Below are 27,494 nucleotides of genomic sequence, written 5' to 3' on the forward strand. Positions count from 1 at the left end.
AACAACAAATATCTCTCTCTCTCTCTCTTTCTCTTTCTCCCTCTCTCCCTCCCTCTCCCCCCCCTTCCTCATTCTCTCTAAGATAAATAAAATAAAATATTTAAAAAGTAACACTAGGAAATGCATGTGAATATTCCATAAAATTCTAAACAGTATAGTTCTAAGGTAATAGACTTAAGTAGATTCTCTGAAAAATGTGAGAAGTACAGGAGATGATTATCCTCACATATAAGGGATTTTTACCCCAGTTTGAGAAGCAAGACAAAAAAACAGTGAAACAAACCAATGTCACTGATTATAATAAGTGCCTGTGTTTTGAGAAATGAGGGAACTTTGGCAGTACAAATACTGTCTGGGAAGTGGTCACTGAGCCATTTCAGTTTGAGTTGAACCTTACAGGACTGAAAAAGATCTCTAAAACTTCTCTTTCACTGTGAATCTTACTATTTTCTAGTAAAGGAGAGGCAATCTAATATTAAACTTTATTTTTCAAGTAAAATATTGCATAATTAGGATTTCCTTTTGATTAGTTCTATTAAGTACTAACTTGCTGTCAACTCTAATATAAAACAAAGATCTATTGTAAATAATGTTTCATAATTTTACCTAAGTGAATCTATTTATCTCTCTATATTATGTATTATACTTCACGATAATTAAATCATTTACTTAAAAAGCTATCCTTAAATAAATTTCCCCTGTTCAATTTGTACCATTTTAGAAATATTTATTTGTATTATATATTTTTTGTTCCATAATTACTAAACTTAAGCTTTTCATTCATTCATTCATTCATTCATTCATTCTAATCCTCACCCTTCAGTCTGCAGGCCGATGCTCTAACCACTGAGCCAGACCGGCTAGGGCTAAGCTTTTAATTTAAAATAGATTCACTTATGTATTACTAGTTATTACAAGCTAGCTTGTTATTGATAAGAAATCATTCCTCAAAGAATATATGCTTTATTGAGTGATGACGTGACTAAAGAGAGGTTTCCAAAAAGTAACATATGTATCAACAGAATGAGAAAATATCAGTGGTATATTTGTAGTTTTGTTCTACAGCTGATAGGGGGATGCTGAGAGTTTGATAACAGTCATATTTGCATTTCTGGAATATTCTTTGGTGGTGAGACTTTTGGTAGTAAGGAGACCAATTAGAGGAACTAGTCTAAAGAAGCGTTGGGCATGAAGATGCGAGAGAGAAGGTTATTTCAGAAGAGGAAATTGAGGCCCAGGAAAAGCCACGTGGCATGAATAGAAGGTGTCATAGAACATTAGTAGCAGAGTTCAGGTGAGCACCAAGACATCGAGGCTCAGGTCCAGGCTCTCTAAGCCATTTCAGAACTCCTCATATCATTTGATTCCTTGACAAAACCTAAAAGTAATTGAGAACTGTGATTTTGAACGATCATATGCCACTGTGTTGACATTTGTGTGTGTAAAGGACTATTAGCCTCAGGGCCCTGAGAATGCTCTCTTAGCAAAGTCTCAATAATTTTCCAGTATTATTAAAATTCAAATTATGTCACCTTACTTGTGAACAAAGTGAAAATGTGTTATGGATAAGTCTTACCGTTTGATAGTTTAAGCCAATTAACAAAACCTGACAGCTGGTGTAGAATTTGAGGTAAAATTCCCCTGCTGACTCAGGCAGTGAATAAGAATTTAATGTTCATTAAAATATGTCACAATCTGAGACCCAAAACAGGTGCCATCTGTCACCAGTTCCTGCTACATACCTAGGTATAGGTGCCGTGTGCTTGAACTCTCTTTTATATACAATCAGTGCAATTGGTTTTGAAATATTATCAGTAATAACCCACGGGATTTTCTCCTGCTTTTCATTTGAGGTGGGAGATGGGGAGCCAAGTATTTTCATTTCCTATAGATCTGTAGTTTTATCCAAATTGCATCGGTCTTTTTTTTATGGTCCAAACAGAAGTTTTATTTGTTGTAAAGGATAAAAAGAAAAGAAGAGAAGGAACTGTGGCCTTTATGAGGGGAATTCTAAGACTTATGGGAAACTGTAGGCTACCATGGGAAGGCCCAAATCTACAAGTGTGCAAGATGCTCTGAAGGACTGGTGGTGGCGCCAGGGAAGGTCATCTCTGGGGAGCCTGGCGACCTAAGACAGTGTCATGTGCACAGGCTCCAGGAGTCCTGTGGAACTGAGACGCTCTCAGGTGGCTGCAGAGTCAAATGGCAGAGACGGAATGCTAACGGGAGCTCAGCAAGTCCCTTTGACGGTGCTGTTTTTATCAGGACTTGCTACCTTGACCTTAGTTTCTGTTCTCACCCTCAAAGAATTCATCCAGGGAGAATCACTGGTTCTCATTGTGGTCCCCAGACCGGCAGCATCAACATCAGCATCACCTGGGAACTTGTTAAAAATGCAAATTCTTAGGCCCCAACTCAGACCCACTGACTCAGAAATTCTGCAAGTAGGGCCCAGCAACCTGATGTTCCCTCAAGTTGAGAACCCCCACAGTGCATCAGTCTGCCGAAGTGTAACAACAGGTGATTTGAATAAACTGGAGTACTTCTCACATATAGATAAGTAACTGCACATAAAGAGGTTCAGAAATCAGTTTTGCCATGTAAGAGAAATTTTCCTGGCGTTTCTCTTCTGATGAGAGTAGGGTGGAGATTCCCTGGGCCTTTCGTCAGTATACATTCTTTTTTTCACTTCAAATCATCTGACCTCGACCGGATAGAACATGTCTGTTTGGTCTTTCTGAGCAGCTTAGCTGTCTCTTACCCATCTCTACGACTGGCCCATCTGATTCATTGACTATACCTTCCTGCCTACCTTGGAGGTAGGTACAGGTGCCTGGCTTCTAGGAAAATAAAAGATTTTTCTTCCCTTGAGATCCTAGCTGACCTCTGCCTTCTACAAGTTTTCTGGAGCTTCCTTTTGCCTCCTGAGTTTTCTAGAGCTCTGTGGTTCTCTGGCTCTCAAAGACCTATGATCAGGTTTAGATAGGCAGAAAGACTTTTTATACTTGAGTAATTAGTAATAATTAAATCATAGTTATTTAACATGCCCACATAAAATCCACGCTGAGAAGAATTGAAATCCAAGGATAGGTGGGAGAAGGTAATTAATTACTATTATTCATTGTATCTGGAACCACCATGGACTTCCTGTCTTCTCCCTCTGTTGGTTATGATAGGAGAGTCCTTCAGGAACTGAGAGATTATGGAGAGAGACAGATTCAGGCAGAGAGACAGATCCAGAGACAGAAGGAGAGAGAGGGAGAATCCAGGGAGAGAGAGACAGATATTGATCCAGAGCAAAGAGGAAACAAATTGAGGCAAAACAGCTAACCTGCCATCACCATTAAAAAAACCACAGATACAGAATTTACTAGATAGAAGCTTTTGTTAGTATAGTGATTTTTGTCATACAGATTTAGATAAAAATATATTGATTCCTTAATTCTACAGTTTCACAACAACACTCTTTTTACTTTGCCATGAGTGTATCTTTCCTAATTGTATTTAATGGCGACTTTCCCCTTTATTTTTGTAATGCTCGCCAAATGCTTCTTTATTTGGTTTAATGTGTCAGCACAGGAGGCTTAGTTTCATTTACCACTAAATCTCGTTGGGTATCCAATTAGTTTTATACATCATCTATGAAAACCTGTTTGGGTAGCATGAGGTTACCCATAAATTTCCAGTGCAAATTATTTCCTGTTCTTTAAACATAACTCTCAGACTCTTTGTCTGAAATGTTTCCAACTCATTACACATTTAGTTTAAATAATGAATTCATCTCTTAGCCTTACACATACAGCTATTTAAAATCATTCCTTAAACTCTGAGAAAGCCAAAGAAGATTATACTTACATCTTTCTATTTTTAAATGCATGTCTTTATTTCTATTATGCCTTTTGCCGAAAAGAACTCAGTATGGCTTACAGCAAAATAAATGCATGGCGCCCGGCTGGGATGGCTCAGTGGGCTGGAGCACAGCCCCGTGCACCAGAAGGCCGCCGGGCCTATTCCCCGCCAGGGCACATACCTGGGTTGTAGGTTCAGGGAGAAGGCACCTGATCCATGTTTCTCTTTCAGATTGGTCTCCCTCTCCCTCTCCCTCTCCCTCTCCCTCTCCCTCTCCCTCTCCCTCTCCCTCTCCCTCTCCCTCTCCCTCTCCCTCTCCCTCCCCCTCTCCCTCCCCCTCTCCCTCCCCCTCCCCCTCCCCCTCCCCTCCCCTCCCCTCCCCTCCCCTCCCCTCCCCTCCCCCTCCCCTCCCCCTCCCCTCCCCCTCCCCTCCCCCTCCCCCTCCCCCTCCCCCTCCCCCTCCCCCCTCCCCCCTCCCCCTCCCCCTCCTCCTCCCCTCCCCCTCCCCCTCCCCCTCCCCCTCCCCTCCCCTCCCCCTCCCCTCCCCTCCCCCTCCCCTCCCCCCTCCCCTCCCCCTCCCCCTCCCCTCCCCCCTCCCCCTCCCCTCCCCCTCCCCCCTCCCCCCTCCCCCCTCCCCCTCTCTCCCTCCCCTTCCTCTCTCCAAGCATTTCCTTAGATGAGGGTAAATAAATAAATAAATAAATATCACAAGTTAATAAAAGAAAAGGAGACACCATAAAGAGTTGGAGGAGTCAATACCGATATTCAAGTTTGGGTCCCAGTTCTAGGCAGGGAGCATAAACTGTTGGTTTACTGCTAGTCCAAGCATGCACTTAAACTTAATAGAAGGAAAGCAAACGGGAATTTAACACACAAAATGAATGTACCAAACTTCTCTATTACTAAGAGTTTTATTTGATATGACTTCAACTTATATTTATCTTAACTCATGTTTTGGTCTTTCACACTTAGTGGAAAAACTTAATTATTGAGGAAAAATCAGCAGTGGACTTCAGAGCTTGCATTTGTTCTCTAAAAAGGGCCCCCAGTAAGCCTGCACTGTAAGGTACCCCAGGAGAAGCAGATTGTGGATAAAGGACGAGTTCACTGAAGGAGACCCCAGAGCCTTCTGCATTTCAGAGCCTTCGAGGCACTTGGCATGCCCAAATCTGATCCCTAAAGTGTCCCTTACAGGGGTGTGCATTGATTTTTCTGTGTTGATGACACTGCAGTTTATGAGCAATTGGTGTGTCTGTTTCCTGACAGTTGCTTGGCCATATGTAATGTTAGTTGTTCTTAAATACGTTTGCATTTGTTTTGGAATGATGGGTCTCACAGTTTAGTTTATTTGTGTTCATTGTACTTGCTCCCACCACCAAGACAGGATTGTAAAGGGCCATCAAATAATTTTTTTACTTCCTTTCCTCTAAATCTGTGTTTACAAGTTATGTCAGGGACTAGAATTTGGCTGGAAAATGGATTTTCCAAGGTGCAGGGTGATACGGTGAAGGAATAAGCTGCCCTGATCTGCCGACTTCACACGTGCTACTTTGTTTATCCATATCAACCAAAGGGCCTGTGTAATCGTCCGTAACTCACAGGAACTTTGGAAATAAGAATGGTATAAAAATTACTTCATAAAACACATACGCATTTTGAAAACATACAAAGTCATCCCAAAGGATTTGTGTCATACTCAGCTACTTAGTTCTATTACTTACTTAATGGACTCAAAAGTCAGTTTTAGAAGGTAATTATTCAGAGCCAAAAATAATGGAATAATAGATGCTAAACTATTTAAAAGTCAGTAAGCTTCATCACAAGGGCTTTATATCCAAATAACGAAAAGAATGTAAAAGTTGTGGAAATGAGTAATATTGCAAATTTAACCAGCTGATCACAGCATTTCAGAATGGGAAGGCTCTTTAACCATGCGCATCTTCTCAGTTAACCATCTTCTCTTTGGTACTCCTGGCATGTGGTATTTCACTTGTATTCTACTAAAAATTAAGAGGAAATTCACTAACATTCAAGAGCCATGCCATTCACTCTTCTGTTAAATGTTAAAAAGTAATTTCCATATGTTGATCGCTCTTTTGCCTTTTGGAGGAAGGCTGCTTTTTTACTCTGCAGTTCTTCAAATATTTTAAGGTAGCTTTTTAAGTTCCTCTACTAGGTGTTCATTCTACATCTGACTTTTATTTTTTTATCTTCAAGCTCCCTGGGAAGATTATTGGGATTTTAATTTTCTACTGATATTTTTATGGGATCTTGGTCCTTTGCAGGCGAGATTACGGTATTTTTAATCTATGCAAATGAGAAAATGCATGCAAAACAGGTGGAACCGTAGTGCTTTATAAAATGTAGCCTAGGCTTATTTTGTGTTCTCTCGTTTTAACAGGTTTTGAAAACAGATCTAGAAAAGAAAAAGCAAACCCTGGACAAACTCCGCTCGCTTAACCAAGATCTTCTTGCAACACTGAAAAATACATCGGTAACACAAAAGATGGAAGCATGGCTGGACACCTTTGCCCAGCGCTGGGATAATTTAGCCCAGAAACTTGAAAAGAGTTCCGCACAGGTTAGTTATACTCATTATTCTGCATCAGTGTTCCTAGAGATTTTTGAAATCTAATGCATTAAGAGAGCAATACCATAACCCTACAGAGGATGCCATTGGGTTAGTCTTGCCAGGTATTTAGCTGAATAAAAGCATGGCTCTCATGGTTGTTTCCATATTGGAAAGTGTGGGAGGGGTGGAGGAGTGAGTGATTATTGACTGAACTAATTCTTGCTAGCATGTAAGACCTCCCACTTCAGCGGAATGGGGATCTGAGTGACTTAGAGCAGCTGGCGAAATTGCGAGGGAACTGTGTCCTCAGTCTAACACCAAATCATAGATTCCGAGAACCATGAGGAAAGAAATTAATTGTCCAAGGAAAGTTTGTGATAGGAGCAGACTAGGGTACAGATCCTGTGATTTCACTAGAGACCTCTTTGTATTAGCGCAAGTGACAATCTGTTCATTGTCACAATCTATTCTGATTGTGGCACAATCTATTCTGCCATAGATTGTTGACTCATAAAGTCATGAATGTGGCTTAGTTATACTAACCCAGATTGGCTGTAGATTAGGAAAACTTCTAAGTTACACTTGGAGTGTTATAATGTGCTTTTATGTTAAGAATTCAAAAAATTTTGGTAATTTATAGAAAAGGGGATATTTTTAAAGTAGAAACTTACTATCTGATGTTGTCAGATGGTGGAATCATGGGAAGTCATTTAACCTGTCATATTGTTTTGCATTATAGAGGCCAACTTTTACTAACTGGTCACAATTCATAGCTCAGTGCACCATGCACACATCTCTATTACAGCAATGACCACATTCAATAGCTTTAGGCATATGTCTCCTCTGTTGTGAGACAGGGCAGAGAATTTGTTTTCTAGAGATTTGACATCTGATAAGTGGCAGTTAGGAAAGGTTCATTGAAAGATGAAGAAATGAAGGTTGAAGTATTGTTTCTGGAAATACAATTTAAGAAAATATGAGCAGACAAAATACATGATTTTCAATCACAGTTCAGCTTCCTTTTAAAATCAAATTCATATTTAGAATTTAAAATTTGAAGGAATATAAATTGCAATCATTTCCTGTGCAATCATTGGGCTCTAATAAAAATTCCATTTGTTTTCCATTGACTATTTTAGCAGTTACTTTATCTAATAGTGATTTTACTACCAGAACACAATTCCTCTTATTATATGAGATCTGACCATGGCTATGTTGCGATACCATTGGCATCTGTGTAATAAATGTGTGAGGCATTGAAAAACTTTTATTTTATTTTTAATTTATTGAATTTATTGGGGTGACATTGGTTAATAAAATTATACATCATCTGTATATCGTACTGTGTGTTCACCACCCTAAATCAAGCCTCCTTCCATCACCATTTACCCCCTTTACCCTCTCCTACACCCCCCCTGGTATGTATCCATTGATTCCACAGATTACTGGTGCTGGAAAATGATTAGTTACCATGTTACAAAGGAATGACATTATTCCATAAAGAAAGGTGTTTTGGAATGCATCCCTTTAAAGGAATATGTTTATGAAGATATAACTTAACAATAGGTCATGTTCTCCCTCACTTACATAATATACAGTAGTTTTTATTGATTTCAGACAGAGGAAAGGAGGGGGGAGAGAGAGTTAGAAACATCAATGATGAGAGAGTCATTGATCGAGCCCACAACCTGGGCATGTGCCCTGACCGGGAATCGAACCCTGATCGCCTGGATCCTAGGTCGATGCTCAACCGCTGAGCCACGCCCGGCCGGGTATGCAGTAGTTTTTAAACTTGAGTCTGCATAATAATTGCCTGGGAAACTGATTAAAATGCATAGTCCTAGACTCTGTGCTCAGAAAATCCCATTCATTAGGCCAGTAATCTGCATGCAGTCCTTCATACAGTCTGCTGACCATATTTTTAAAAAACATTGAATTAGCAAGATAACAAGATATATACCAATTCCCGTATTTTGATCTTGCGCAATGCTGCCTGAAAATGGGGACAATGGAGACCTTCCTAGGGATACAGTAGTGAAATATACTCATTTTCTTGGAATGACACTCCTTTCTGAAGAGGCTGCACATCTCATAAAAATGCTACGAATTTATTAGGCTAGTTAGTAAAAACAACACCCCAACAATTTAGAACCCTTATTTTTAATGGCGTGGAAGTTATGAGACTACCACCCAGGGCAGCGTACTTAGCCTCTTATTTTTGAACTTTAAATCTGTAGTAAAACAGCTGTGGTTTGTACAGTTCTTTATAAAATGATGCCCAGCACACAGTACAACATGCGTCTGCTCTGTTTTCTCAGTGCCAGGTGATTAGGGTAAAATAAGCCATGGAAGTGAAAGCATTTGAGGGGAACAAAGGCACTCTGGATATGCAAGGCCTACTCTTTAGTGAGCCTGGAGGGCTTATTGTGGTTCACTCTGATTAATTTTAATTTTCAAACAGTTGTACAATTCTATACGAGACCAAAAGCAGATACATGGATTTCTATTAGGCATAGCCCCGATCTAAATCATTGCTGGGAGTTTTGGAGCTTTTAGGAAGAAAAAAAATGTAGCTCACCAGGGAAAGAGGAATTAAAAGGAGATCGAGTGAGCAAAGAAATAGTATCTTATAACTTAAAAAAGCCATTGATTTTCTTTCCTGAATGTCAGGTTGATCAAAATTAAAATTACATAAGAAGAATTCCAAGAATGTTGAGGGTAAGGTCGTGCCTTTGAAGAGCAAAGCTCACTTGTATGCACATCTTCCAGCATGTTCGAGGGGGCAAAGAAATCAGCCTCATTAATGACCCCATAGATACACTCAGTCTTTAAAAAATCCTTTGAAATGATTGGTACTACAAAGAAGGAACAAAATTCCACTGATGGTTAAAATCCAGTAGGCTGTAGGAACGGCGACTGAGATGACAAGGCAGCTGATTGGGCTCATACAAAGAACATTGTGTGCCCGAAATTTTGACCGCTGCTCAGGTCAGAGCTTTGAGCGGTTTTGACCTCATGGAACAGTAGCACGGCCAGAGATCAAAATGTGAGAAAAAATCAACTGCGGGTGCTGCTTTCTTGCATTTCAAAGTCAGGTTGGCTTGAATAATATCTGGACACAAGCAGAGGATACTTAAGTTGATGAGAAAGCAGCCCAAGAAAACAGAGATACTCTCTTTTTTTAAATTTTAATTTATTTTTGGTGACAGTTGACATACAATATTATATTAGTTTCAGGTGTGCAGTGTAGTGATTAGACATTTAAATAATTTATTTTTTGTTTCTAAACGTTAGAAAGAGGAAGAATCCTCGCTATGTTGATATTTAAAATTAGAAAAGAGAGCAAATGAAATATACCCTGGATTCAATATTTAAATATTCAGGTGATCCTATGTTTCCTCCCAATTTTTTATAAGTATGCTTGTTGAAATTTATACCTTTTTTCCTAAATGCTGTGACCCTGAGGAACATATTTTTATCTTGATTATAATTAGGAAATATGATAGTTAAGAATTTATTATAGTTAGTACTTTAAAGTTAAATATATTTCAAGTGATTTGAAATATTATTTTCCCTAATTTAACTGAAATCATATATACTGTGGAAAGTCATACTGTTTAGTGAGTCTATAAGGCACATTATTCATATGGTTTATAATTTATTGTGGTAATTTATATTAAAACTGGCATCAAATATTTAGTTGTAAGAATGTATCTATCTAGAGAAGTCCAGAAGTTCTGTAGTTTTGTGATTTTTAAGAGTAAATTATCTTCTTTGCCAGGAATATGAAACATTCTATGACTCGTCTAAGTCCATAGATTTTATTCTCATTTCATGAATATTTCACGTACTCCTAATGACCATTTTTGCAGTGTTCTGAACTATGAGCACAGGTATCTCAAAGATAAAATTAATACACTCAGAATTCCCCTATCTTCAAACATAAGAGTATATGTTTATGCAACATATGTCTGTCTGTATTCATAGATGCGCAGACAGAGAAAGTGGTCATGTGTCTGTATCTGTTCTATATCATTTATGCCCTGCTGAGAGTTTTAAAACTCTTGCCAGCCACATGAGTAGTGTAAAACAGAGTTGAAGTTAATAAGCCAGTGTTTTTCATAGTATCAGATATGCAAACAGAGATGCAAAATTATTAACATGAAAATTTCTTTATTTGCCTGTCTTTTCTGAGTTTATTCTCATTTTTTAGAGATCCTATTTTTACTTTCCATTGATATTTTTTGTGTATCATTTTACTGCACCTATTCTCAAAGCATTATTTTGTAGCTCTATTGATACCTGAAATGTAGTTACAATTGGTTTGCCTGTTTTCTTTTTGTCAATGATTTTAATTAAAAAGACATGAATGCCTTTCAGTTGACAACCCTTTTCATAGCTTCCTGAAAGCTTTCCAACTCTAATCAGCCCACTGCCAATTAAAAAAAATGGTTTTATAAAACCTGGAATTAAAATAAAATCTAAAATCCCCTCACTTATTTTAGGTTTCTGTCTTATTTAAATTCATGGACTAGTCATTCTGAATTTTAGACCTTTTTTTTTTTTTTTTTTATAAAAAAATGTCTTTATTGATTTCAGAGAGAAGGGAGAGGGAGAGAGAGAGAAAAACATCAATGCTGGGGATCGAGCCTGCAACCCAGGCATGTGCCCTGACCAGGAATCAAACCTTGATCTCCTGGATCATAGTTCGATGCTCAACCGCTGAGCCACGCCGGCCAGGCTAGAACATCTTTTGGTTATTGCTTAGGTTAAAGGATTTATTAGAAAATTTTGAAGTTATAGCTCAAATAACTTTGGAAATTAACTATAAGCTTTTGCAACCTCCAACTAAAGTAGGTCTTTGACATTCGGCCTTGTGTATCAGTGCACTTGATTTTATGTTGTAAATTCATTATCAACAACATAAAATGTTGTGGGCACTAAAAATTTAAGAGACTAGAGCTGAGTTAGCTGTTGGAATTTCTCATTCCTTATCTATAAAGTGAAAAGTTTGGGCTGGGAAGATCTCTATAGTGTCCTCTCAGTTCTAAATGTCTATGATATGTTTCTCTTTGCTTGAAATTTTATATAAAACTCTGGAGTAATTAGTGAAGAGATGCCAACTATCTCTGCTATGTCAGTCTGAGTCAGTCTGATTACATTTCACTCATCATGAGTATGTAATTAAAATTCCAGGAAGATAAAATACTCAGCATCTATATGATACATCTGTTATCTACTGACAATAAATGAAATTACACATAAAGAGAAATGCAAGTTCTTTGCCTATATGTATGCTTGATAATCTGCATCCCTAGTTACAGAATGTGTTCTATTACTTCAAGTCAGATGGTGTGTAGAGGAAGGTCAGGTGGATCAGAAAAAAATCTCACTGCTTCTTGAATTTCTTCAGATGCAGTTAATTCACATAGTTGCTCAAATTCTGTATTGAATATGAATCCTGAAGCCCATGTGTATCTCCTCTTTCTGTCAATTCGTACAAAAGCTAATTTGAAATGAGAGATGAAATATGTGCATAAAATGGAACAGTTTTGTAGCAAAAGCCTTCTTAATTATCATACAATATTTTATTTCAAATAGGAGAAAGACTTTTTTCATGATATCTTATGAATATTTAATCTAATTGTGCTCATGATCCCAATGTCAGTATCTATTCAAGAAATTATACAGCCTTATTACCAGTATCAAAACATGATAGCAGTTAATATTAAAATTTTGTTACCAAGCCACTGTCATGAACCGTAGCTGACACTCTTTGTATACTGCACTTAGCTTTGGCAATTTCTCTGTACTCGATCATGAGATAGAGCGTTTTGTAGAATTCTGGTCGATAACTCCGCTTCCTTTGTGAGCACCTGATCTGCTACCCCAGGTTCATCATGAAGTGCAGCGTGTAAGTTACGTCTGTGCCTTGTGCTGCCGTGCCTGCAGGGATAGTTGTCAGCCTGGCTACGAGTTCCCAGATGAAGCTATTGCTATGATTACCCGGCGTGTTTTAAGCTGTAGAAGTGCAATGCTTCCATACCTATTAAAAATCAGTCATCAATCTAAGGTTATGTACATACAAACAACACAGAGGAAAGTGTTGATCCACGGTTGTCAACCTCATTACATTTTTTAAAGAGATCAGGTGTATTCCATTTGGTTGATTTTGCACAGACTTTATTATAATTTATCAAGAGCTAAAAGGCATTAAAGATTATGCCATTGTGTGCATTTTCAGTCTTCTTCTGACTTTGTATCTGTATGTCTGTGTACACAAACACGCGCTCACCCAACTACACTGTTTAAAGGAGACTCTCCATTTAAAAATCTGAACCGGTGTAGCAGCAAGTGAGCCTGCCTACTAAGAGTTGGGTGAAGGAACAGTCAGACTCGGATCTATAGCCCTGCTAGCCACTGGAAAGTTGTATCTGCCTCAGATTATACCTCTCATCTATTAAATGGGAATAATGTTTACACTTAGCCTTAGGGCCATTGCCAGGTAATGACAGCTACCACTTGTTAAGCCTTTACTGCACGTACTAGTCTAAGTATTTTAAATAAGATAATGAATGCAAGGCACTTAGCATAATGCCTTGGACATGCAAAGAGCTTCAGAATTGGTAGCTATTATTTCAAGTATTAGTATTTTAATGATAATAAAAATGAAAATAAGATAAATTAGGTAACTAATCCTTCTTTATATATTTTTTTGCTTTTCAATTATGGAATCTCTCTTTGTAAGTTTCTTTAAAGGTTCAAATAGTGGAATATCTCCCAAGGCAAGAAGTAGAAGTCTTTAACCCCAAGGAACTTAGAAGGGTAGGAATATTTAAATAATTCAGTGGAAAATTAAAAGATGCAACTAAGAAGATAGGCCAAAAAGAAAAGAAAAATATCAGCACCAAGGAAGTTAATTTAAAATATAAGAATAGGTCATAAATACAACTAGTTACCCCTGAGAAAATGCACACAGTGGTGGAAAAGAAATGTTTCCTTTCGTTGTATGCCTTTTATATTCTTTAAATGTATTTAAATGTACATATATTTCTTCTTCAAAATGTGCATTTTTAAACAAATGGAAGAGAAGGTGGTAAGGAAGAATTTTATTGTTTGAGAGCAGTTTGGTTTCTCCAGACCCACCAAAATTGTACAGTCTTACAGCAAGAAGATATATGCCCTAGAACTATCAAGAGACTGTACAGATGCTTTTCCGGTTTTTCTCTCAATGGGAAAATTTAACATTTGGAAATCAACCTACATAATCTTACGAGTTAGAAAGTTTAGTATAGAAAAAAATTCCCAAATTTTCTCTGAACATTTAGAAGAGATAGTCGATATTGCCAGTATGTATCAAGAGAGCACTTATTGTGTTCAGATATTACATAATTTAATTCTTGCAACCAGGACTGGCTACATAATTTGTGGGGCCCACTACAAAATTAACACGTGGGGCTTCTTGTTGAAACATTATTAAGAATTTCAAGCGGTGACAAGAGAGTATGAAATCAAGTGTGGAGTCCTTCTGAGTGAGGGGACCTGGGTGCCTGCAGAAGTTGCACACCCACGAATCCACCACATTCGCCACATCCCTGTGAGAGATGTGTTTTCATTCCTATTTTACATATAAAGAAAATAACTCAGAGCTCTGAGAGAGTACTAACCTGCCCCAAATATCGCAGTATGGGAACTATGGACCTAAAGTTTGAGAATTGTAGGGCCTGGCTCACACACCTCTACTGTTAATCACTGTAAGAGCCTATGGTAGTTACCAGAGGGAAGGGGGTGGGCTGTGGTGGTGAGTCAAGGGGTCCAGATATTTGGTGACGGAAAATGATTTGACTTTGGGCGGTGGGCACACAATGCAATGCACAGATCATGTGTCATAGAAATGTACACTTGAAACCTATATGATCCTATTAATGTCACCCCAATAAATTTAATAAAAAGTTAAAAAAAAGAGCAACTAGCTTCCAAACCTGAAGACAAATAAATTTAAACTAACTCTTTTCTATTTTTACTGGGCTAATTAATTGACAGCTCAGAGGAATACAAGACTTAAACACAAATACATTTTATTTTCATGAGAACATTTCAGAGTAACTTTCAGTACACTCATAAGCAAAATGGAGAAAGGTGGCTGGATAAGACTTTAGTTAGGCAGCCTCAAAGCTTGTTGAGTGTAGCCCAGACCACACTGCATTCTCAGTTTCACCTTGCACCACTCAACTTTTAGTGAAGGCAGTAAATCATTCTTATCATGTTTAGTTGTCCTAATTTTAATGTATTTGGATGACAGGCTTATGATTCCAAAGATACATAGGAATTATAGACTTAAAAGAACAAGTTAGAAAAAGAGTTTGAAATTTTTCTCTGCTTATAGAGGCAACATTTTGCGGGAAGTGGTTTATTGCAGAACGTTGGAAAATATAGAGAGTACAGAAATACGTAGGGCACGGTAGAAATGATCTGTGCTTTCTCTGCCAAAAATAACCACTAATATTTCTATCTTGCATTATTTATTCAGCACTGTAATGTAAAAAATTTCCAGTGACATTTGAAAATACTTGAAACGTGCACGATGTTTTATCCCTTATCACGTGTGTGGTATAGTTTATTTAAACCAGCACCTACTGGCATTAGGCTATTTCCAGCATTTTGCTGTTCTAAATGACTCTGTGAACAGGGATAGATGTTATATGCAGCCTTTAGCATAAAAATAAATTTAAAGCTTAAGATACTGGCTGAGGAAAATTTCTTTTTGTAACATTTGAAAAGAAACTTCCTTGCTTACTGTGTGTTCAGTGCATGTAATTATTTTGTATACTTGCATTTTTTTCATGTGACACTCATCTTATCTCATAATTACTTGTGTGGTTGTCACCTTCACTGTTATACTATTAGATTCCCCCAAAATAGAGATCCCACTTTATTCCTTTCCGAATGTCCTCTAGTGATCCATGCTCCATACATGTTGTAATTTAATTGAAATATTAAATGATTCGGCTGCTGAGTAACTTGCACAACTTTAGATTGCTTTAAATGAAAATGGTTTCCAAAGCAGGGAATCTAGGCTTTTGACCACCAATCAGATTAAATCTAATTCTAGCAAACAACAGGTATTTATTATAGAGCTTGGAAATAAGATGTATCAGAGTCATGATATTCACGCTTCAGATCTTTAAGATAATTATGCAGAAACAATACTCAGCTTACTCTGTGTTGGTCCAGGGTTCAAAACAAATTTTAAGCGAGGCAATTCATGGTAAGGCAGGCTTCCTGCTAGGTGTATAGATCTTGGCAAATGAGAAAGTTTGGTGTCACATACTTTTAATGATTCTGACATATAATTAAGTGTCTATGGCTAAGAAAAGCTGTGGGGAAATTTAGTACATGACCAGTTGTTTTTTATTTTTATTATATGGAGTAGGTGTTGAAAGTAGTTACTGATTTGTTATACATAACAAATGATATCCTATATTTACAGCGTTGATGCAGAGTTGTTTTCCTATTTCTTCATCCCAAAGGAAATGAAGTGCTATTTTCAATTACAGTACAGCGGTGAATACCACATAGAAAAATTACAGATCTGTGTCTTGCTATTTTATTAAAAATGATTATTTTTTCTTTCTTATGAGGTCTGCTGTGTTCTTAAATGCAATTTCATAGTATACCATGTTGCCCTTTTCCTTTACCGTTCATGGGCACATCTACCCAATTTCATAATAGGTACCAGTAAGAAAATATAAAATTACAGAAATTAAGTTCATAGCCAAACATTCAGTAGCACAAATTTCCATAACATTAGGTATAACTGCAAAAAATAGCTTTGCATTTTCAGAATCTCTGCATTCTGGTGCCTGCACATATAAAATTAGAAATTCTGAACAATATTCTCTTCAATCCATCATTGCGTGCAAAAAAGTTTGCTCGTGGCTCAAAAACGAAATGCTCTTGGAATCCTACTAAAAGCTACATTTTCTTTTTGATTTAAAGGTAAGCTTCATTTGATCATGTAATAGTCATTTTGTGTAGCGTGCAATTAAATTTGAGGTTATATTTTAAGCATTAAAAAAAACCTCTCTTTCTGCTTTCATTTGGCGTAACTTGTCAATGCATTGTATAATTTTTGTTTGAAGTGAAGTGATTGGTTCTGAATAATGAATCTGCGGACATCTTAGAGATGGTAAAACCTGTGCTCAGCACATGTAGAAACTCATTGAAGGAATCAGTTATTTGATACGAGGCAAGGGAAGTTACCACAGAACCTTTTTGTGTCTCTTGGCAAGTTCAGGAAAATCAATAAAACTAATTTTGGCCCCAACCAGATCCTATAAGCACCTATAGGTGAATCCAATACAGGTGTGTTTTGGTCTCCTTGAAAAGAGACCTTCTGAGTAATTTCTGTCACTAGAAGGCTAATGATTAACATCCCAAGAGGGAACTTTTCAATCCTCATAATGGGAGGACTGAGAGAATTGGTTCAGGAAGGAGGGCGTTTTACTCTTATGACTTGCCTGTCTGGGAGTGTCCATGGACTGAGGTAGTAGTCTGTCATGACTTGGGTCACAAACCATATTATTCCAAAAAATAATGATCTGTGCCTAATTTTCTTTAACAGGTCTGAACAGAAAGTCAGTGTTTTTAAACCAAGAAGACTCTTTAAAGCTAACTTTGGAAAACTCAAATATTTTAACATATTCACTGAATTAAAACAAACAAGGAATAGTGTGCTTTTTAGCATTTGAGTAACATTCAGCTTGAATGTATTTCTGGACTAATAGGCACTTTTATTGTAATTTTAAAGGACATTTCACTTATTTGAATAAAAAGTCACTTATGAAGTTCAAATAATCTTGTTTAAAAATATATAGGCCGTAAATAACCACTACATATGATAATCAAATATGCATTCAACAAATTATTTCATAAACATGTACAATGTGCCAGGCAGTGGGGTTGGTGCTGGAATATCTTAGTAAAATTTAAGTTAACGTCGTAAACACTTTAAACAGTATGTCTAATTAAATGTCAGCATGACACCCTGAGTTTTCTCCTTTGCCCCCTTTGTTTCCCATAACTTGACTAATAAATTGAGGCGGCACTTAGTTTACTTCTGGTTTTGAGATTACCTTCCTTTGCGATTTCAGTCAACATAAGTTAGATAAAACAATTTGATTTGGGTTCATTTTGGTGCTATTTTGATCTGAAGGTCAATTTGCCAGCAAGCAGGAGCAGTTTCATTATTTTCCTTCAGCACTGCAAGCAGTCTTTACTGAGGTCTTTCAAGCGACGTGTGACCTCTATTTCAATACTTCTCGCAGATTTCACAGGCTGTCACCACCACGCAGCCATCACTAGCACAGACAACTGTAATGGAAACAGTAACTATGGTGACTACGAGGGAACAAATCCTGGTAAAGCATGCCCAAGAGGATCTCCCGCCACCGCCTCCCCAAAAGAAGAGGCAGATTATCGTGGACTCCGAAATTAGGAAAAGGTGAGAGGATTTTACTCCTGGCTTTATCCTTAAGCAAAGAGTAGTCATTTAACAGGAAAACTCATTTTCAGTTGTTGTTATGGCAGTGTTTTTACTTAAACATTATTTCCACAAGCCTCAGGTGCCTGTCATGTCAGGTAAGTTAGTGAGAGGAATTATGAAGTGAGTTTTAAAATTTTCCCAGACAATCACTATCCCAACAAAAACAGAATGCTGGATGGAAATACTTTCTGGATTGAAAGAAGAAACTATGGGTGATGAACTGCCTTGGATGCATTTTCATCCTGAAAGTTTCTGGTTTTCCTTTTAAAGAGCCTGCTGGTTGAGTGCCTGCTTTAGCATTAAATGCCCCCCCCCCCCCCCCCCAGTAATGGAAAGCACGTTTTCATGAAGAAGACATGCACCTATAATAGGCGAGACTCATTCTGCCAGTTTACGAGAACATAATGTCTCAATCTGCGCATCCTGAATCACGTCATTAATTACAGAACAGATTTCCTGTTCTTTGATATTTATAAAGTCTTATCTTGAACGTGTTAGAATTTTTAACTGGTCTTTTTGTGGATATTCTCAACTAGACATTGTAGACAAGTTAGGTGTTATGCAAATCAGTGGATATATTAAAACGATGGGGGAAAAATTTTCACAAATGCAAAACCAGAATGAAAATCATAAGAATGGTACAGTTTCATTTTCGTTCCAATTATTATAATTCTAAGATTGAGGAAGAACATGAAAATCTGCCTTATGTTTCTAAGCAGCATATGTTTAGGGATGCACGGAGCACTTGACATTCGAATTTGTATATACAGGGTACAGAAACAGGAGAAGATCACATCCCTGAAAATAGCCTGTCAGATACTCTAGGCAAAGGAAAAGCACCTGGAGAAGCTACTCATGTACATCGCTTGGGACTTTCAGTATTTCTCTATTAATCCGTGACCTATAACCTACTTTCGTAATTCCACAGGAAACCATTGGGCCTTTCTCCCCCATTGTATCTGCGTGGCTGAGTGAATGCTCTTGCCCAGGGGTCAGCAAACTAAAGCCTGGAGGCTAAATCCAGCTCGCTGCCAGTTTTTGTCTGGCTCATGAACTAAGGCTTGTTTTTACATTCTTAAGTGGTTGAAAATAATCAAAAGAAGAATATTCCATGACGTGAAAATTTTATGAAATTCAAATGTCAGTGTCCATAAATAAGTTTTTATGGAAACATAGCCACACTCATTCATGTATGTATTATCTATAGTTGCCTTTTTTTTTTTTTTTAAATCCTCACCTGAGGATGTGCTTTTATTGATTTTTAGAGTGGGGCTGGAGAGAGAGAGAGGGAACATTGATGTGAGAGAGAAACATCAATTGGCTGCCTCCCTGCAACCTAGGTGTGCACCTTCACTGGGAGTAGAACCCACCACCTCTTGGTGCATGGGACGATTCTCCAAGCAGCTGAACCACCCGGCCAGGAATCATCTGTGGTGGTTTTGATATTGCAAAGGCCGTGTTGTTGTCCGAGACTATATGGCCCACAAAGCCTAAAATATTTACTATCTGGCCCCTCGTGCAAAAAGTTTGCTGACCCTTGTTCTAGTCAAATGGTTCTCAGAATATTTGAATATTTGCGTTCTGGTTGAGTCAACAACTTTCAAGGACTCTACTCATGCTAGTAGTTGAAATTTTAACATTCACTGATGGAGAATGAACATAATGGCAGAAATAAATCAGTAAAGCTCTTAATGAATTTGCTTTTTATTAATCATAGTAGCATGGAAACTAATTTAATTTCATGTTTAATATGTGTCTAAATGCTTAGTGGGCACATGGATTTATGGATCCTTTGCAACAACCCAACAACTCTCCAACAATTTTCCGACCAGAGCGATATGGAAACCTAATTGCCTTCCCCTCCCTATGGATTCAGGAATTGCCTAATACAGAAATTAACAGGGCAAGTTGACTCATGTCAATCTCTGTCTTCAAAAGCTTATTCTTGCCTTCTGTTTGGAGAATGCATTTGGTTAGAGAAAATGTGGTATGATTACTTTTTGTACTCAGGAAAAAGTGTGGCTGGTGGTGAAATATCTTGTCTCCTAAATTCTGTTTGTATCATACGTGCTCAACAGTTCAGATGTCCAAGTGGGAACAAAAAGAATACTTAAATAAAAGCTAACACTTATTGAGGCTTTTATTAGGTGCTCAGCACTACATTAAATGCTTCATTTGCATAGCTGATTTATTCTTCCCAGTAACCCTACAAAATAGGTGTAGCCATTACGACTATTACACACAGCTGTGGAGTAACTGAGCCAGGATTTTAACTGAGGTCGCCCGACTGCAGGATGTGCATTATGTAGTAAAGTGTTTCTTCAGCAGGTATGTAACTAAGGTGATCTTACGTCTTGGTTTCCCTGAATCCATTCTGATTATACCTTTTGTCTTAGTGTAGTAATACATAGCACCAACTTTCGCTCTCAAGTGTGTCCTGATTTGGACAATATAACACGAACAGTCCAAGTAAGACTCCAAGCTGATAAATTTAGACTGGCCAAGAGCAATTGAGTAAATATTCAGGAGCAATTAAATCCAGTAGGTGGTAATTGGTTACTGAATGTAATCTGGTCAAAATAGTATAGTGGTTCAGGAGGTATCGGAGACATGACCTAAAGCTTCATAGTGGCCAGTGTCCTCTTGTTTCATGTGAGAAGTGCTAGCATTTAATTGTCAAGACTTGACAGTGTCCAATGCTGATCTTTTCAAAAGGACCTCCTTTTTCAGCTTCTCTGACACACTCCTGGTTCTGCCCCTACCACTCCTGACCTGACTTGTTTTCCTCCTCTTGCCTAACTCCTATGATAGTGTCTCATAAATCCATCTCTTTGCCCTTCTGACTTCTTTATCTGAATTGTCTCCTCTCATTGATTCAAGTCTGGCTCTCAGTGAATGACTCCTAAATATTACAGCTCCATACCTGACTCCCTTCCTCAAATTTCACTTTTACGTCTTTAAAGCTGTGATCTGGGTACTTCTATTGTGCATCCAGCCAGTGGTTCAATTTTATTTTTATCAAATGCAAACATTTGTTGCCTCCAATAAACCAAACCTAATTACTCATATGTTGCACACACAGTTTACTTATTTTAATTCATTGCCTTCGTTTTTAAAAGAGTAGCAGATACTGGAAAAAGCATGGACTTTGAAATCGGAATTACTCAGGTTTGAAGCCTGTCTGTTTTGATTACTAGCTATGATCCCAGGCAAAGGACCAAATATCTGTGCCTCAGATTCACTAATCCTCATGTTAATAAATTCCTAACTGTAAGGATTAAGGAAGAAGCATTTAATGCAGTCCCTGAAAGGTAGTAAGAATTCAGTACGTGCAGTAGCCATTACTCTTGTTTGGTTATGGTAAGTGTGGTGGAGGTTGATGTGATGGAGGTGGTGGAGGTTGAGGAGGTGGTGGAGGTTGAGGGGGTGGTGGAGGTTGAGGGGGTGGTGGAGGTTGAGGAGGTGGTGGAGGTGAGGGGGGGTGGAGGGTGAGGAGGTGGTAGAGGTGAGGGGGTGGTGGAGAGTGAGGGGGTAGAGATGGTGTTGATAGTGTCAGAGCAGCGGTAGTAGAAGTGATTAAGGTGGTGATGGTGGCAGAGGTAGGGATGGTGGTCATGTACTTCCAGTGAAAAAAAATCCCCTAATAAACATCATCTCAAAGCTAATGACTGTAAGACCAGATGACCTCATTTTCCTCTTTAAAACTCCACCTGACTCCTCCATTTCCCTTGCTGACCTTGCTCCTTATTTATATTGATTAATTCCATTATATTATTGTGTAAGGAGCATCCTTTCAGTCATTTCCAGTCATTCTAGCTGCCACCTCCACAACTCTCCCTGTGGCGAGACTTGCCCCTTTCTGATTAACCCGCCTCAGATTTATATGTCTAAAATGGCATTTTCATGCTGACCCTCCTGCCGCGAGATCCTTATAACTCCGATTGCCCCAAAATAAAACAAGGCCCTACTTACGGTATCCAATGTTATTCTTTCACCAAGTTTATGTCCAGCTTCCCCAGACTTTCCGCTTTAGCCAGTAAATTACATTACGTGCATTCTTTTTGTTATACACCTTAATGTCACATAAATTTTTCTTGTCACCAATCACAACAAAGGAATCCTGTTACTATACTTCTTTCTACTTTCCTGAGATTCCATATATGGTGTCATACATCTAATAAATAATCAACAAATTTTTGTTGAAAGAGTGAGTAATACAGTTCAACTAATTGTGGTAACTAAAATTTTATATTGCACTAGCATTTAAGCATTCTACCTAGCTCTTCATGGAATTGTTTTTAATAATAAACAAATGAACATTCTAATAATCTTCAGTAATTCTCATTTTATCCATTAAGATATAATTATTTACTCAAAACTTTTAAGGAATTTAAAATTCAGCTTTGTACCACACTATAGTTTCTTAATTATCTAAGGTACATTTAATTGATTCCTTAATAATTTCACGGTTTCTGCATTTGTCATATTTACTGCATAAATTGTCCTCCTTACACTAAGATATACAAAAGTGTTTGATGATCTTGGGTCACAAGTTAATTATTTCTAACAGTAAATTATTCCTGGAATTCAGTGATATTATTTTATATATAGGTAATTATCAGAGTATGGAACTCAGACTAGGTTAAAACTAGATCTATTATCTAGTTAATTAGAATTTATCGACAGGATTAGTTTCTAATCATGTAGCAGTTATTTTAAGAGACTTTTTACAAAAGCTTTTATTTACATTTTTGTATCAGCCAGGTGAAACCAGTGGCAAATTGAATCTTTTTAAAGTAAATGCCATTTCAGTGAAGATCATTTTCTCAAGTATAATGTTAACAAGTGAATATCTTTGAGACATACAGAGACATTTAGAAATACCCAAATTCACCTCATCTCTTTATCTTCTCCTAGGTAAGCAGAGTCTAAAGTTTGCTTTCTCTGACAATTTCCCCACATATTTACTAAATAATAGAATAAATTGCCTAGACAATTATAGGCCCTCTTTATTTTATTTTCTATTTTCAGCTTAATTTTTTTGTTTTTATGTCTACTGACTCAATGATGTTAACGTATGCCACATCCTTGGAAGCAAGTTAGATAAGTGTTAGATAAGACCTCTCTTTCTGCAATTTTATGAGATTAATGCCTAAACTATTTATTTTAACTTTTATTCCCAAATAATAATCTGGAAGTTGTAAACTAGAACATTTTAACTTTACTTGCAGAATGTAATTAGATGATTAATGTGTGTAAGAGCTAATTTTTAATTTCTATGTGATAAATTGATCCTAAAATACTTGAGTTGTTGGTCTCAGTAATAACATTTTTCCCCGTTTACAGTCCAGAAAATAAAACCTTGCTTCTTATATCTAAGAAGACTAGACTCTAGACTTGTCCATGGTTACAGTTTAATTGAGGTCCAGAAAGGTTAAATAACTTGCTTTCAGTTGCAAAATAAGGACTAGTGCTGAGTTTCCTAATTTTCATTTGTGTTATAGTTGCAGTGTTCTGCTTCTTTTTATGTATTTAGAATCAAATGACCTTGGTCATCAACTCCAGTTTTAGTTTAGAAATTATTTTTGGTGAAGAATAGAAACTTACAAACCATCCTCAGATATTCTAAAAACATAACCTTCCATTTAAAGTGCTTAAAATTCTTTTGTCATATAAGTCAAGAAATATGCATTTAGAGCAGCAACACTCAGTGCAGTCCACAGAGTGGCAGCATCACTCGGGAGCGTGTTAGAAATGCAGATTTGGGGTACTGGAAATATTGAGAACACTGTGTAAAATATAGGATTGTACACCTGAAACCAATGCACAGGAAAATTAAAAGAGAAAAAGTGAAATTCGCACTTGTGGGGTCCTCCGCAAACTTGCTGAGTCAGGAACTCTGCAGGTGGGCCCTGGAACCTTTTACAGGCTTTCTAGGTCATTCTGATAAACCTTAAATCCTGAGAACTCTTGCCCAAGAACAGTGGTTCTCATACTTTAGCACATATTCAAACCATCTGGGGGGTTTGTTCGAAGACAGATTACTGCTCCCTAACAGGGGTTCTGACTCAGAAGATTTGGGACAGTGCCTGAGAATCTTAATTTCCAGCCAGGTCCCAGGTAGTGCTGCTGCTGCTGGATCAGGGCCCATGTCTTAGAAAGCAGTGCACTGGAGCACCGTCTCAGGTAGAGCCGACTCTTGCTTGTCTTTCCCCAAAGCAGCCCCAGTGGGAGGAGTCGTCTGCTCCAGGCCTGGCTGAGTGATGCTGCTTTTCCATCTGTAACGTGTCCGCTGCTTCCTGTGGACATGATCTATTGATACGCCTGTCTTACCCACTAGACCGAAAGCTTCCTTGGGCCAGGGTCCATACCCCACTTCTGACCTGGAATGGGGTCTTCTGTGTGGTAGACGCCCAGTGCATGTTTTGACTGGAATGCACTCTATTGGCCACTGGTCCTGTATGATACTGCACATAGCTCTGGCTGTCTAGCTACAGCCGTTGTAGGAAAGTGAGCTCTCCCAGAATGCAAGGCATGGAGGGATGCCAACAGGGAGAATATTCCCACGACTGTGACATAGACTTGTGTCTCTTCCCTGAGTGAAGGAAATGGCAGTTACATTTATTCATCTGAAAGAAGCATAGTTGAATGCAAAGAAAAGTGGCTTTTTACCCAGGAGATCTAAAACACCTCTCTTCTCCTCTGATTCTTTTTTACCCTCTCATAGTCTGTCTACATCAAGCACCGAAGCTGCTCTCAGCAAGGTCACCAGAGAGCTCCTTAATTGCTGGCTCCAACGGTAGCTCTTCCGTTCATATCCTTCTTGACCTTTGTGCTGTGCTTGATGGTGATGATTAGGCCCTTCTTGAAAATTTCCTCTCCCTCAGTTTCTGGAACATTGTCATCTCCCGTTTCTTTTCTCCTCCTGGCTTTCTCACCATGTCTTCTCAGTCTCCTCTTCTTATCCCTTTAATGTCAGTCTCCACAAGATTCAAGCTTTGGTTTCATTTTCTTCTAATGACACTTTCTTTCTCAGGGCACTGTCATCTATAATCTTGTCTTTAGCGGCCATCTGTCTATATGTGATGATTTCCAAATTAATATCTGCAGCTCATCCTCCCTCCTGTGTTTATATCTGTGCCATTCAAAGGTTTGTTGGGCATGTAAACACACCTGGACTTCTTACTGAAATCTCAGGTGTGGTTCTGCAGTTCAGATTGCACAGCTTTAAAGAGTGCCATTCACATCGTAGTTTCTAAGAACAGCACCTCTGGACTTAGGCAGTGAGCAGCCTGTGCAACCGTTCACAGTAGCCTCGTATTGGCCACATCACTAGTATGCCTGTTAAATTCTCTGTTATTTAATCCTTCACATCCAGACTGCCCTTCCCTCTAGGTCAGTGTCTAGCAAATTTCTGCAAGAAATTCTTAACTGATTTATCTGCTTTTACTTTCACCTTTTAAAAAAAATTGATTCCAGAGAGAGGGAAGGAGGAGGGGGGAGAGAGAGAAATGTGAAAGAGAAACACCCCGATCAGTTGTCTCCGGCACGGGCCTCAACTGGGGAACAAACCCCCAACCTGGGTATGTGCCCTGATGAGGAATCTAACCCACCACCTTTGGGTGCACAGGATGACAGTCCACCCAGCTGAGCCACACTGGCCATGGCTGGGCACCTTTGTTATCCATACTCTTCACAGCCTCCTGAAGGATATCTGAAAATGCAATTTTAATTACATCATCCCTCTGCCCATTGTTCTTGAAATGCACAGCACAGAAATTTCTTTCTGATCTTTAGCTGCCTAACTCTCCAGCTTCACTACCTTATCCCCGACCCATTTTTTTTTTTTTAAAGACATGCCAGTGCTAGTCAAAACAGTCTGCAAACTGTTTATTAGCAGGATACAAAGAAATAAGGAGCTGGAGCCAGAATATAAATCAATGCACTGCTTCCTTTGTCAGGAAAGTTTTGCAATTAAAAGGAAATCAGATGAAATAGTGACTTGTTTGATTTATGCTCTGGTGACTTTTGTTGTCACAGACTACTAACAAATAGTTCATAGAGTGGCCACAAACTGCATATCTGGTGGCACTGCCCTCCTCTTGGGCTTTAATTAACTGCTCTCTGATCTCCACATGCTCTCCGCTCCCTCGAGCTCCCTTTTCTTTGCACCCCCTGTCCTCTCTGTTTAAGATTCCCTCTTCATTACCTTCCCTTTGCCCATTCCCACATTCCTTGCCCCCAACTAACTTCCTTTTCTCCCTGGGAACCTAACGGCTCAGCCTCACTAATCCTTCCATGAGAACACTTGCAGAATTTTACGGTAATGATTTAGATTTTGCGTATTTACATATCCAGTAGACTCCTGAGGGCAGGAGCCATTTCCTTTCAATTCCAGACCGACAGTACTTAACTCAGAGTAGTATCCAGTAATATTCTTGGGATCTTAAATGAGGACTTGTCAGCGTCTTGTCAGGAAATTAGAAACCACGCTAGGTGTTTCAGAAAGGGGAAACAATACAAGGGATTGGTTTAGCAGGTGGTGGGAAGCTGGGGAGCAGCGACACAGAAGGCCAGCGGTGTCGGGAAGAACTTGAGGAGCAATGGGAGAGGGGATGGTGCCCGAGCCCCAAAGCTGGTGCCTGCTGGTAACACGGGGCTACCAGGCAGGAGCTTGGACCCATGGAGGGAGGCGCCATCCAGAGGAAACTGAAGCCACAGTGGAGGTATGACTGCTCTAGAAATGCCAGCAAAAGTGGTGCATGAAGGAAAAATCCCTTGGTTTATCTCTTCCTTCTGCCCTCCAGTCTACTGCTGGTGCTTCCAGTTGGACAGACCCAAGTGGAAGCCAGAGGGCAAGCAGTGGTGGGAGCTGTTTGTCCCTCTGACACAGACAGGACCAGAGACACATGGGGAATGGGTCAGAGAGCAGAGGGGTCTACGGCTGCACACGTGGGTTCTGGCCTTGGATCTTCCACTCACAAGCTATGTGACTAAAGCAAGTCACTTAATCTCACTCACAGAATCTATTTCTTCGTCTCCGAAATGGAATTTCTAGTCCCTTCCTTGTCTGTCCTCGCAGTCTGGAAATTTTATTATACGTATGTCTCTCTTTTTTTTTACTTGCAATTTATTATTGTTCAAATGATAAACTATTGGGATGTCCTCCTATTTTTTAAATTTATTGGGGTGACATTGGTTAATAAAATTATATAGGCTTCAAGTGTGCAATTCGATGATACATTATATCTATATGTCTCTGTTTGTACACACAGACCCCAGACTGAAAATCTACCTCTGCAAGCAGAGGGCAGGGAGAGATGTAAGAAGGGGGCCGGCCATTCCAGTCTGGCAATTAACAGGGTTTATTAAAGGAAACGAACCTACAAGGCGTGTCTTGGGCAGCTGCAAGATCAAGTGGGTGTCCTCCGTGCTGCTTGTCAGGTGTCGGGGTAAAAGGGAGGGAGTAGTCACAGGTACTATATGTGAATGCTACTAGGGACGGGAAATTCCTTTATGTGCTCCACC

At 38.7% G+C, this 27,494-nt stretch overlaps 1 protein-coding gene across 3 annotated transcripts in view; it reads left to right on the plus strand.

Moving 5' to 3' along the window:
• The window catches only part of DMD (dystrophin), a gene marked incomplete at its 3' end in the record, with an annotated part of 1,946,774 nt that overhangs the window by 675,559 nt on the left and 1,243,721 nt on the right, over positions 1-27,494 (plus strand). For all 3 annotated transcript variants that reach the window (XM_081125527.1, XM_081125528.1, XM_081125524.1), the window contains exons 16-17: positions 6,251-6,430; positions 17,749-17,924. In XM_081125527.1, the coding sequence (XP_080981653.1) occupies positions 6,251-6,430; positions 17,749-17,924 (356 nt within the window). The remainder of the gene's footprint in view (positions 1-6,250; positions 6,431-17,748; positions 17,925-27,494) is intronic.

This window comes from Miniopterus schreibersii, assembly GCF_964146895.1.
Source record: "Miniopterus schreibersii genome assembly, chromosome: X".
NCBI classification, from domain to species: domain Eukaryota; kingdom Metazoa; phylum Chordata; class Mammalia; order Chiroptera; family Miniopteridae; genus Miniopterus; species Miniopterus schreibersii.